General features: G+C 47.8%; 1 protein-coding gene across 3 annotated transcripts in view; it reads left to right on the forward strand.

Moving 5' to 3' along the window:
- Positions 1 to 12530, forward strand: part of CKAP5 (cytoskeleton associated protein 5) — a 1593334-nt gene that overhangs the window by 260124 nt on the left and 1320680 nt on the right. For all 3 annotated transcript variants that reach the window (XM_069623197.1, XM_069623199.1, XM_069623198.1), the window contains exons 8-9: positions 3564 to 3677; positions 4259 to 4363. In XM_069623197.1, coding sequence (XP_069479298.1) covers positions 3564 to 3677; positions 4259 to 4363 — 219 coding nt within the window. The remainder of the gene's footprint in view (positions 1 to 3563; positions 3678 to 4258; positions 4364 to 12530) is intronic.

Genomic DNA, 12530 nt, shown 5'->3' on the forward strand with positions numbered 1-12530 from the left:
AGATTCTACTACGTCGACAGGGATTCTAGGGGGGGGGGGGGGACCCAGGTTGGAATGGCAGTGCTGCGTAAAAGTGTTTGCTTGAGGTGTCTCTTCCCGGGGCAAATTTATTTCTTGAGCCTTGCCATCTCCAGTGGGAGTGTTTATGTACTGCTCTGTAATCTTATTCATGAGCATGTGAATCCATGCAAGAACCCATGCTGGAGAAGGAACAAGTTACTTTTAACTTTTTTCCAGCATGGATCTTATAACTGTAGTTCTTCACATGAAAACCCTCCATCCCTGGTTGTTTTTGGTTCATACTGCCACTTTACGTGTGCTACCAAATCTGAAGATGACCACCAGGGGTGGCACTTAAGAGGAAGTGACACCGATGGGCTATAGAGGTGACAAGCAGTTTTTAGCTAAACAGCTTTAAATGTTCCAATGATTCCCAGCCTTACAACAGTATTCATGAGTATGTGAATCCATGTGAGACCCATGCTCGAGAACAACTTTTACAGGTAAGTAACGTGTTCCTTGTGCCTGTCCGTGAAAAGTGAGTTGGTGACATGAAGGGCAGTTTACATGGAATGTGCTGAACGAAAACCAGATGAATTGGGGGGGGGGGGCGGCGGACAGTGGACGGAGTGCAGATTTAGGAAAATCTATATGGACAGCTTTTTTTGCGTTTAGAGAAAAGGAAGAGAAGAAATAGGTTGAAAGGGTGAAAGCAGTGAGGGGATCAAGAGGGTTTAAGTAAATGGATGATAGAAGTATGCCACTAAGATGTAATGAAGGTGGAGGTAGACAAGGTAAGCTTAAAGAGGGATGTCAGGATGTCAAGTAGAGAATCAAGGGGTATATTAGAGGTACGAGTAGGGGGGTGTCGGTCAAGGGGGCAGGCCACAGGATGGTTGTGGGCAAGAATGGAAGCGGTGTCAGTCGGAGAGTTGCAAATGCAGGAAAGAGGACTGAGGCACAGAAGATGGATTGTAAGGTGCAGCAGAAATATCAGAAGATGTTTAAGATGGATAGGAAGCAGAGGGGAATGGTTAACGTGGTAAGGGGGGGGACCTTGGAGGTAGTCGGAAAAGTCAGATGAAGGGAGTACAGAATTTGCAGAAGGATCAGGAGGGGGGCGGCAGGCAGTTAATGACCTGATACAGGCGGCTGTGATGATGCAAGAGGGATTAGTGGAGTGTATCAAAATAGTGTCTTTGTTCTGAAACGGGAGGAACTGTATGAGGCGTTGAGTAGATAGTGAAGCTCGGTTGGTAGGATTCTGAGGGTTTTGTCAGCAACGTTCAGCTCGACAGCAAAGAAAGTGAATATCGAGGGACAGCCATAGTTGTAGGGATTTACCAGAAAGGTCGAAAGGGGTGGAGAAGATAGAGAGGCTGAGGGAGTCATGAAGACAAGTAGACATGTTGGGATTTAAAGTTGAGTTCGGCAGAAGGGAGAAATGTAGAGGGAAGAGAGAAAGGAGGATGAGGGGGTCTTGGGTCACGGAGAACAGACCATCAGGAGGTAATGGAAAGGAGAGGATGAAATGCTCAGGAATATGAGTAGATATCGATATCAAGAGTAATGGAAGCCAAAATGAGATCCAAGGAGGAGCCAGAAATGTGAGTAGATGGGTGAACCAAGAAAGGAGTCGAGGAAGCAGGTGTGATATGTGGGTGGAATAAAGATGGGAGTGTAAAGTTGCCAAGCAAGAACAGATCAGTCGAAGAGATGAAAGGATTTGATATCGTCATAGAAGCTAGTAATAGGCTCCTAAGGATGATAAATGCTAATGGTGAGAAATGTAAGGGCGTAAGGTTTTGAAAGAAGAAAAATTACATTCAGTGGCAGGGAAGACAGGAAGCTTAAAGGAAGCCGAAATTTGCTAGAAAGAATGATTCAGAATACCAGCCCCTCCATTTTATTGTGAACAGGAAGGCCACTAAAGTCTTACCAAACCCAGTCAAGGTAGGTAGCAGAGCTATACGTTTTGGAGGGGGTGAGAGTGTTCTAGGGCTACAATTAGTGATGGTTTGGTGCCTTGTGCCCTATAGTCATCAGTTGCAGAGGTGTCAGATAAGTTTACTACGTCATTGGACAATGCCGGTGGGTAGAACTCTCAAGTTCAAATAGGTGATCGAAGTTCAGTTAAGTAACTTTTTCAATTATACAACACTAGGATAGGCAAAGTAGCTAACCACCAGTCTTAGCCGGGAAACTGATGGGGACTTTACGTCCATGTAATCAATATGGAGGTCTGGGTGGGGGGGTAGAACCGTAGAACACTCCTGAAGATCCGGAATCCATTGGTGACGCAATCTTCTGTGATTGGTCTGGTCGATGGAGGCCCTGGGGGTTGATGGTGAACAGGTCACTTTCTGATGCAGGATTTAAATTGCCGGTCAGTCAAGGTGCTTGAATCGCAGTTTCTGGCACCTTCCAGAAAAGATGAAGATATCTGTAGAACAGGCAACCCCATGACATCGCCAGGTAGCGAACAAGACTGATTAGCAACAGGTGTCATCACAGTCAGGCGACAACAGCCGATAGTCAGTGAATGGTACAAAAGTAGCAGGCCCTGCACAGCTTCTGAGAAGGCTGAACATGCAGAAGAAATGCTCCCGTAGCACAAGCTGAAGATCCCCTGTCCAAGTATGCCATCAGTTGCATTGGCTGCAGTAGAGTAGTCTTGGAGAGAACTGGTCAGTCCACTGTTTTGGTCCAGCAACCATTCCGAAGGCACAGATGCTTGAGGCTGGTTGTTCCCACCAGTCCAGTGGTTGAAGCATCGACAAGGGTCGTCTTGATCAGGCAGAGGAGCAGCATTTCACCAGGACTTCTTGGGTGGGTGGGGGGGCTCTTGTGGGGTGAGCAGTAGGGGTGTCTTGGGGGGGGGGGTGGTTTACCTTACTGTAACACATGAAAATGATACATTCAGAGCATTGGGGGAAATGGAGAACAATTTTCAGTATTTGCCCTGAACTTGGTCCAGAAAACCAAGATGAGGCATTGGATTAAATGGCTCAAGTGAGCAGGCAGATTTATGTGCACAATGTGAAATTGATTGCCTCTTCAGTCGGCCAAATTGCAGTTCATGCCAGACAGGCATACATGAGTAAGTGTCCATAAAGTACTTTTTTTCCCACGTTTAAGCCATCTTCATTTAATGTGTATTTATGTATCTCTCGGTTACCAACTCTTTCCAGATTCCCTAATATGTGATGGCTAGGGCTCGAGTTTTCGCTTTTTAACTCTTCCTCCTTATGGTGTTCCATCCAATGTGTTGCCAAGGGTACCTTTAATTCTTAAAGAATCATTCCTTTGTTGGTTTTTAGTTTTTTTCCCGAGATACCTAGATATAATCATTGAATTAAAAAACGGATATCTGTGATAAAGTAGGAGTGTTACAAGTAGGTAGAAAATCTCAGAATATAGTTGGTTTTCAACATGCTTCTGCGTCTTCAGTTTTACATCAGAGTATTAGAGTTCCATTCTTACGTTGAGCCATTTAGGGCACATTACGATATGCTGTACCCTTTTGTATTCTGTTCATTTGTTAAACATTTTCTTCCTTGCAGGAGGCCAAAAAATGGCAGGAGAGGAAAGAGGCTCTGGAGGCTGTCGAAGTGCTGGTAAAGAATCCCAAGCTGGAAGCCGGGGACTATGCAGATTTGGTGAAGGCTTTGAAGAAGGTACTGAACACGCCTTCGTAGTCGAGGGGCAGTATTGACTAGCAGGATTCGAAATAGAGTGGAGGTGGAATTAATGTAGCTCATGATTGTAGCCTAGAAGAGACTGGTTAGCTTGACACCCAGGAGCTACTTTTTGCTTCACAGGTGAAATGATACCAAACGAGCAAACCTATGCGTTTGAGACATTCTAGAAGTAAGCATTAGGACACACCTATACAGCATTTAAAGTAGACGGGCATAAATAATGGCCAAAGTGCGAAGTCTGCATCAAATGTGTAAGTTGGATTTGTGGAAAGCTGTTTTCTAACTTCTTGTTCCTCAGTGTTTGCTCCTGCTTACTGGTTAATGACAGATTCCCAGAAGCTGCTTTTAGCTCTGGTTTATCCAATCCTAATTTCGATCTCTTTAGCATATTATTGATCCAGTTGTTATCAGGGTTCATGGCTGTGTTATGAAAGATCTTGACGTCTTTGCTCAGGTGGCAGTCCTTCAAAAGAACCGCATCCGTTATAAAGTGAAGAAAGCTTGAGCTTTGTGGTTAGGTCGTGCATGCATTGACGTTTTTGTGCTTCTTCGTACAGGTTGTTGGTAAGGACACCAATGTGTTGCTGGTGGCATTGGCAGCAAAATGCTTGACTGCACTGGCAACTGGTCTCCGGAAGAAGTTTGGAACACATGCAACGCACGTATGATATTTTTAATTATATTTTTAATGTATTCACAACCTTCTTTGTTCTGCTGTGTGATTGATTTGCTCAAGATTTGTTTTGTAATGTGTCGACTCACCCAAACCAGTCCTAGGATATCCTCTCCAGATGTAATGGATAAAACAAAGCGTGTATAGGATTGTATTCGAAAATAGCCATACTTCGGGGCTGCTTCCTCACCTCTCTATAGGGAAGGAAATTCAACTAGTCAGTTCCTTTAAGAACTGTTACTATTCACATTTTCATGTGACGCTTAGGATCTGTATTCTCCTCGTCCATCTCTGTTTTAGAAATACAATATAACCTGCCTTTTTTATACCAGTATGCATTTTCACATGGCTTTGATATGCATTTGATATATATAGAACTTGTGTTATTAATGCAGTATTAACCTGGCACCTGCATATGAAATCAAACACACTATAGTTTTCTATCTTTTTAAAACCATGGAGATAGACTTGAGGTGTATTCGCATGCTTTGGATAGGGTGCCATCTAATGGTTGCCTTGGTTTATTGCGAATTGTTTTCCTCAAACGAAAAAGGACGCAGACTAGCGCATTCATGTCATAGTAATCCCTACTCTACTTGTACAGGTATTCATAATTGTCCAACCGTGGATGTCCTCTTATTTTTCTCATGCGAGGGTAGCAGAGATTTTCTGGACTCGATACCAACACACTGCTTGGATACTTGAAAGTGGCCAGTGATTAATCACCTAGACGCCGTTCGTACGGGTTGAACGGCTGACGGGCCTCCAAACGGGATAGTGGGGACGGATAAGATATCTTACCGTGACATTAGAATACTACCCATTGCGCATACATTCATATTTTCTCCTAACCTCAAGTCTATATTATCTCTTGAATACTCCATTTAAATTCTTGAGTGTAAGACTTAAGGGCCCTTAGAAGTACAAATCTAGTACTTCTTCATATAGTGCCATTTCCCATTTGTATGGCCTGGGCACGCTTTGTGGTAGGAACGCCGCCTGAGACCGAAGTGCAGATATGGGAAATTCTAAAAGGCTTGAAGTGTGTGTGGCCAATAATAGGAATTAGGTGGGCTGGCCAGGCTCCAGAAAGCAACCCAAGAGGCCAGGCATGTGGGAGGGTGCTCAGGGAGGTCCTGACAGAGCGCTAGTGCAAAAGAAACTGCATGTGTGCCCAGCTAGACTGAAAATTGTTGTAGGTTGTCGCTGTATTCTAATGGCAGGTGTTGAGGCAAGTCTGGCGTAGGGGTGGAATAGTTATGTATCCAGCTAGACCGAATAGCAGACCACCCTTACAATCTTACTCTACACTCTGCAAACTGCACAATAGGCCAACATCGGACGTCCGCCATTGCAGAAATGTAGGTACTTGTATATATCGTCATGAGCCAATGTGGCCGTCTTATGGGTCCTCTAATTGAAATGATAGACCACCATCACACATCTACTAGCACACTGGGTGCCGCCAGAGTGCCTACTCCCAGATCTGACTGGTAATAGAACACTGGTCACCCCTCAATCCGTCCAACCCTAAGAGAGCCAAGATAGTCGTGCTAGACATCGCAATTTCTTGAGCTGTACCTGTGCACGTGTTCGTATTTATTAATGTTCAATTGTCTTTGAAGTAGTTGGTGTTAAGTTCATCTGTAAAGCCTACATTATCTCTATATTGGAACAGGGCATGTTGGTTTAATATATCTTGTAGTTGTAATAGGCAGGTCGTCGTCCATGTGCTTGTGCTTGTGCTTTCAAGGACCTTCTGGGTGCTTTGTCGGCAATCCTCTTAGATCTTAGACTCGTGTGGGCTTCCAGAAGGGGTCCTCAAATTGTGCAACCGGGCTGGAAGCAAGGATGGGAGTTAAGTGCATATTTCGTGCCCTGATGAGCGATACTGATATTTTTGTTTGGTATGATACTGGCTATCCTTACACAGCAAAGAGTTGTATACGAGAAGCCCGAGAGCATCAGTCAGAGAGAAGGCAGCCCAGAGGCTGAATTGTTTGTGTACAGAGAATGGTTTGCAGATTTGGTGAGTAGATCTGTCCGCCGCTACAACGGCTGGCATCTGCCTCTGGGTTTATGTATGAAAGGTTTGTCACTGTCCTGATGTGTGAAGTGCGGGCCAGTTGGACGGCAGCCGGTATCTGCTGCATACGTGACAGTGAATAGATGTGAACAATGGTGTATCCGAAAGAGGCTGTGGTGATGTGGATAGGGCGGGGGAGGTGGTTTCAGGTTGCCTTATGAATACACGTTTTTAGGACCTTTCTGAAAGAGGTGGTTCTCAATGAGGTGGATGTGGAGAAGGAAGCAAGTTCCAAATGGTAGGGGCTTGGATGGAGAACGAGGATCCTCATAATCTGGTGGAGTCGTAGTGGGGGATGACTAGGAGAAGACCAGAGCCAGATCTGAGGTTCCTGGTGGGTTGATCGTGTGTGGGTTTATCCTGAGGAATTTGGGTCTGTTGTGGGGCACACAGTGAGTGATGCACATGGCTTTAAAGGAAGCTCATCCGCCGATGGGGAGCTAGTCTAGCGTTCTGAGTATGGGGCTGATGTTTTCTGGGTGAGAAATCAAAGGAGACTAGCCACATCTTTTGGATTCTTTGACATTTTCTAAGCTGGAAAGACATTGCGCCTAGTTAAGGGAGTTTGCATAGTCTATGCAGGAATGGATGATGGAGAGGATGACAAAGATTTGGTGTTGGTAGGTGAGGTACGGAAGGATTCGCCTGAGGATGCATGCGTAGGTGTAAGAAGCAGGTTCTGGATATGGAGGTGCTGGGAGAGGAATATTTGAGTCCAGCATGCATACAAGGTTTTTAGAGAAGTAGATTTATCGGGATGAGTCCTAGGGAATGTGGCTGGGGTTAGGTTGGAGGGGGGGGGAAGGAGAGCAGATTTGCTGCATACTAGGATTTCTGTTTTGCCAGGGTTGAGGATGTGGTGGTTGGTTGTGATCCAGTGGTCTATATCAAAGGCAGGAGAGGTCTGGGTGGGCAGAGGCTAGCAATTTGGGGATCTTGAGGATGATCTGGGTGTCATCTGCTGTAGTTGTAGAATTTGAGGTTATGATCAGATGAGTACAGGGGGGAGTCTAAGGTGGATATTGAAGTGTAGGGGAGACAGTGGGCTGTGGGGCTCCCTGCGGGACCCCTTTCGGCACAGAGTGTGTAATAAGTCTGCTTAATGAGGACAGAGGTTAAGTGGTATGCTTGCCAGACACTTTAAATCTTGAACTTAAGAGCTGGGTCAAATGCTGGGCGGCCAACGCTATAAGGGAGATTTTGTTTTTGCAAATCTTACTCTTGCCATCGTCTCCCTGCACTACTGCCAGGCTCACTGGGATTGTTTAAATGACTTTGACATCGAGACTTTCTCACTCAGCACATGCATTTACTTTTGTTATGGGACCACTGGACCTTTCTTAGAAGGTTCCAGTGTAGGTAGACCGCTCACTTTAGTTTTGGCTCCATGCCTTCCCCTGACCGTACCCCACCTTGTGTGGTGTGCTGCCACGGACCCCCACGGTCCCTTTTGCAATATTACTTTGGGTTCACTTGTAAGTCCATAGGTCCACCAATGTAGGAGCAGTCTTCTTTTTATGACTAGTGTGTTTCACTGCTTGCAGCACAAACCATCTGCCGTGGGTAGTTGTCAGGACACTTTATCCCCTTATCTTTGTTCTGGGGAGCATTTGTGCTACTTTAGGTGCATCATCGGAACAGGCTGTTGGCAGTTGTTAATGTTTTACATTTTTGGATGTACTGTCCTGGGCTGCTTCGGCAGCTGAGGCAATGCACACCTTTTCATGTTTTAAGTCCTGTTTAAGATGGCCTGTCCTTTGTTAGCTGTACCCCCTCCATTTCCATGTGTCGGAGGCTCCCTTTTTTCATGCACCTTGGCAGGCTTCTTTCAAGAAGCCCACAAAGGCTCTCCATTGTCTGTGCTGGCAGAAAGCGAGGTTGGGGCCGTCTGCCATCAATCCACATGTCTCCTGGTGTTTGCATGTTGCTGGCCAGATTCTGTGAGTGACTGTCCTCTAGTTGACAACCACCTCTAAGTTTGAATGTCGCAAAGGGTTTTTATTGGAGATCTGGGGTCACAGTATGAAAAATAAGGGACGGAGGACCTTCCGTTCCTGAGCGTGCTCACTCTTAATACTCCCTCTGGAGTATATTTATATTTGATATTCGGTTATTTCCAAATCGGTATTGTGTTAAATCTACTCCAAAAACAACTCAGTCAAGGTAGAGCTTAATGTATATCATTATTTTTAGGCACACGTGTCATATTTTATTGCTGCTTTGCGATTATGCCTGACAAATCAGTGCCCATTTCTCATTGCCAATGCATTTCGGCCTATTGTCCGTCTTCAGGGCTCCTAGGCACGGAGTTTAAATCTTCTAATATCAACCTGTCAGTGTCCACATTCATCAAAACACATCAGAAACCATATCATTATAAACACATAAGTAAATCGCATGTAGAGCATGGCACATTTTTGGAATAAATCAAACAAATTGTAGGTTGCACATACCCAATCAAATTGGTAGTCCATGGGAAATTTGTGAAAACAAAAAATACAAATCAGTATTTCTACTACTGCTCATGTCAAAGTAGTCCTAATAGATTCCTTGTGCTTGTTATGTCCATACCTGTCATATTGAGTATTCAATGCTCTGTATCACTATTTGAGTCAGAGAAGGGATTATAATTCAGTATTTTTGTGCCATTCACTACATATCACGAAGTATGATTAATGTGTTAAAAATGCGTGAGCTTACCTAAATGCTGATCAATCTGGCTGTCACATCAGTAGGAATTGCAGAATACTTATTAGCTTTCGAATACTGTAACTATCTCCCTGTAGTTACCTAACTTAATGTGCGCTTATCTCGGACTTCGCTCGTAGCTCGATGCAGAGTAACCCGCTTCAAAAGAACTGCTGACTCTGATGTGCACCTTTTTATTTCGCTGATCATTTTCGCGCATGCGCGAATAGATCCAGCGTTGGTCGTCAATCACATTACGTGTTCTATAAACATGTGATTATGACGTGTATTTGCTTCGAGATATGCGCATCTTACCAGTATCTTCAGCATGGGGTCTGGCATGGATTCACATGCTCATGAATATTCCCCATCGTCAGGCTGGGAATCCTCGGTAAGGAAAAAATCAGTATCAGTTTCGTTTCTGATCTCTTTCTTAGTAGTAACCAATCACTGGTCTCTGGGTCATACTGCCCCCAGCCAATGACTGCCCTCTCCCTAAGCCCCGCCCCTGGCAGCCATCCTCAGATTTTTACCGCACGTTGAAGCGTTGGGAGTCCTCGTGCTATAGCTCTCGAGCTTTTACTGCATTTTAATAATAATAAAAATAATAATTTGGCACTTATATAGTGCTACGGACCCTCAGGTATCTGCTCTTTTTCAAAGAAATGTATCTAATTTTTCGGTTTAATCGAGCCTCAAGCTCCGTTTCTGTTTCCGATCAATGGGGACCTGTTTTGGAATTTTCTACGCCCCTCAAGGGTGACGTTTTCGTCGAGTTACGATTCTTGGAGGATTCCGGAAGTTTCTAAGGCCTACCTTGCGGACGAGAGGTACATGGCCCAGGAGAAGGGAAGCTCGACTCCCGGCAAGCTGTTCAGGATCTGCCCTGGATGCAATTTACAGAATGTGTTCAAGGAGGACGAACATTCGCGATGCCTCTACTGCCTCCACGAGGACAAAACGCGCGTGCAGAAGGACTGCGCGTTTTACATGAAAATGTCGAATCGGACTATGAGGGATCGTCGGACCCGTCTCGCCAACTGGTTGGAAGGCAAGAGCCCAGCAGGTGAGAAAAAGAAATCGGAGCGGTCTTCGAAGTCTTGTGAGGGCGCCCCGGCGGCGGGGGCCCAACAGAAGGCAAAGCACTGTGAGTCTGCAGGCACCGGGAGCGGCGAGCGGTCAGGCTCCTCGGCTGCCAGGCAGGGCGCACCTTCACCGACGCCTTCGACCACGAGCCAACGCTCTGGTTCGGGGAAGAGAAAATCTGAGAACCCGGCTAAGCTTCTGCGGAGGCCCCGGTCGATCTCTAAGGAACCGGCCGAAGGGGAGCGAGGCGTTGGCCCTCCCCATAAGGTGAAGGCCTCAAGCGCACCCAAGGTGGTGAAGGCCTTGATTTCCCCCGGCCAAGGCCTCTATTGAGGGAGTCGCTGCTGCCCTGGCGAAGCCTGTGGAGGCTACCCCAGTGGAGGCGACCTCGGGGCCTAGAGTTTCCCTGCCACCGCGGAGGGAATCCTCTTTTAAGCCCATCGAGAAGACCCCGGTGGAAAAAGAGGGTGGGGCCCGGTGGCCATTACAGACACAACCTCCGAGGAGGAACTGGTCGAAGAGGGATTCAACAAGAATTTGGAAGAGGCCTGGTCCCACTGGAAGGATCTCGACGAGGGGGACAACGAGAGTGGCGACGACGAGGCTCCCGTGGAGGAGGAACAACCAGCGTGCCCGTCGCAACCCGAGCCACAGGACAACTCGGCCGCCATTTTGACGGCAATCCAAGCCTTATGCACGGAGATGAGGACGAGACTGCCCCTACCCCCGACGGACGACCCAGCTGAACCGGGCCCTTCGGGAAGCCCTCCAAAAAGAGGAGAATTCATCCAGCCTGTCCTTTCAGCACTCACGGCCCTCTCAGCCTTTGTTGCATTCCCCGGTTTCGAGAGATGACACGGGAACAGATATGGCCACGACGGGGACGGATGACAACGGTGGTGACGACAGGACTGACCTCCCGTCGCCGATTCCTCTGACATTCCCGCCTGACAAAATTGGCTCCTTCCACGCCATGAGTGCTAGGGCGTCGGAGCTTTTCCAACTCTGCCCGAAGAAAAGAAGGAAGGCTCCCTCTACCAACGGCGGGAGGCCAAGAGGAAGACTGTCCTCGCGGTGCCGTTGCTGGATGACATCTGGTACGAGGGACTTGCTCTCCTGAAGAACCCGTCCACGACGCCTGCCAAGAGGGATTGGTACGAGAAGTAGTACTGGATCCCCGACGCAGCCCCTTTTGTGCCTTAGGGCACAAGAGACCCCGGATTCGGTCGTCTCAGCAGCGGCCAAGAAGAAAGCGGGGGGTGGAGGGAGAGGGCCATCAACTTCAACTTCCCCTCCGGACAGCGAGGGAAAGAAACTAGATGCCATGGGACAACGAGTCATCTCGTCTGTGGCGACAACAATTAAGGCGGCCAACTCAGGGAGTTGTGGTACAAGATCGCCCCCCCCCTGTTGGACTTCCTCCCGGACGACAAGAGGGCAGAGGCCCTGGCGATCCTACAGGAGGGTGAGGTGGCGTTGGACAACGCCATAACGGTGGCCACGGACATTGCCGACACCGGTTTCCGCCAGTTGGGCAATGGTGTTTGCCTTCGACGGCGGGGGTGGCTCAAGGCGACAGATTTCCGCAAAGACGTACAAGCCAAAGTTTTGGACATGCCCTTCGAGAACAATCTGTTTGGTAAGACGGTGGATGAGTCACTTCAGGCCATCAAGTCCGACACAGACGGCTTGGGCCTTGGGAGTTCTGCAGCAACGATGGCTGCCCTTTCTGAACTCTGGAGGCAAGCAAGTTGCCTCCAAGGGATTCGGCGGCGGCTCCTTGACGTACCGTCAGGCGGGCCGCTCTTCCTCGAGGGAGGCCTACAGGGGACGAGGCAAATCAGGTGGATCTCGCCATCGTCGCCAAGGCCGCCTCCAAGCAGGATTGAACCCGCTGTTGCGTCGGGCCCCCACCGGAGCACCCCGGTGGGAGGCCGGCTGACAAAGTTCATCAGCGCGTGGGAGCCCGTTCTCCACCGACCGTTATGTGCTGGATACCCTGGCCCACTGGCACACTCTCGAATTTCTAAAGTGCCCCCGCATTCCTGCCGTGGCCAGGAAGGAAAAACCACGTCCCTCAACTGCTATTAGAGGTAAGGGCGATGCTCAAAAAAGGGGCCATTGAGCTCATCCCAATGAGGCTCTGGGGCTCAGGAGCATACTCAAGGTACTTCCTCGTCAGAAAGAAGACGGGAGGATGGCGTCCCATCCTGGACCTGCGTCAACTAAACAAATAAATCCAGGCACAGAAGTTCTGGATGGTCACCCTCCAGCACGTGCTGAGCCAGCTGGAGGA

Source organism: Ambystoma mexicanum, chromosome 11, assembly GCF_040938575.1.
Source record: "Ambystoma mexicanum isolate Mex_15411 chromosome 11, UKY_AmexF1_1, whole genome shotgun sequence".
Taxonomy (NCBI): Eukaryota; Metazoa; Chordata; class Amphibia; order Caudata; family Ambystomatidae; genus Ambystoma; species Ambystoma mexicanum.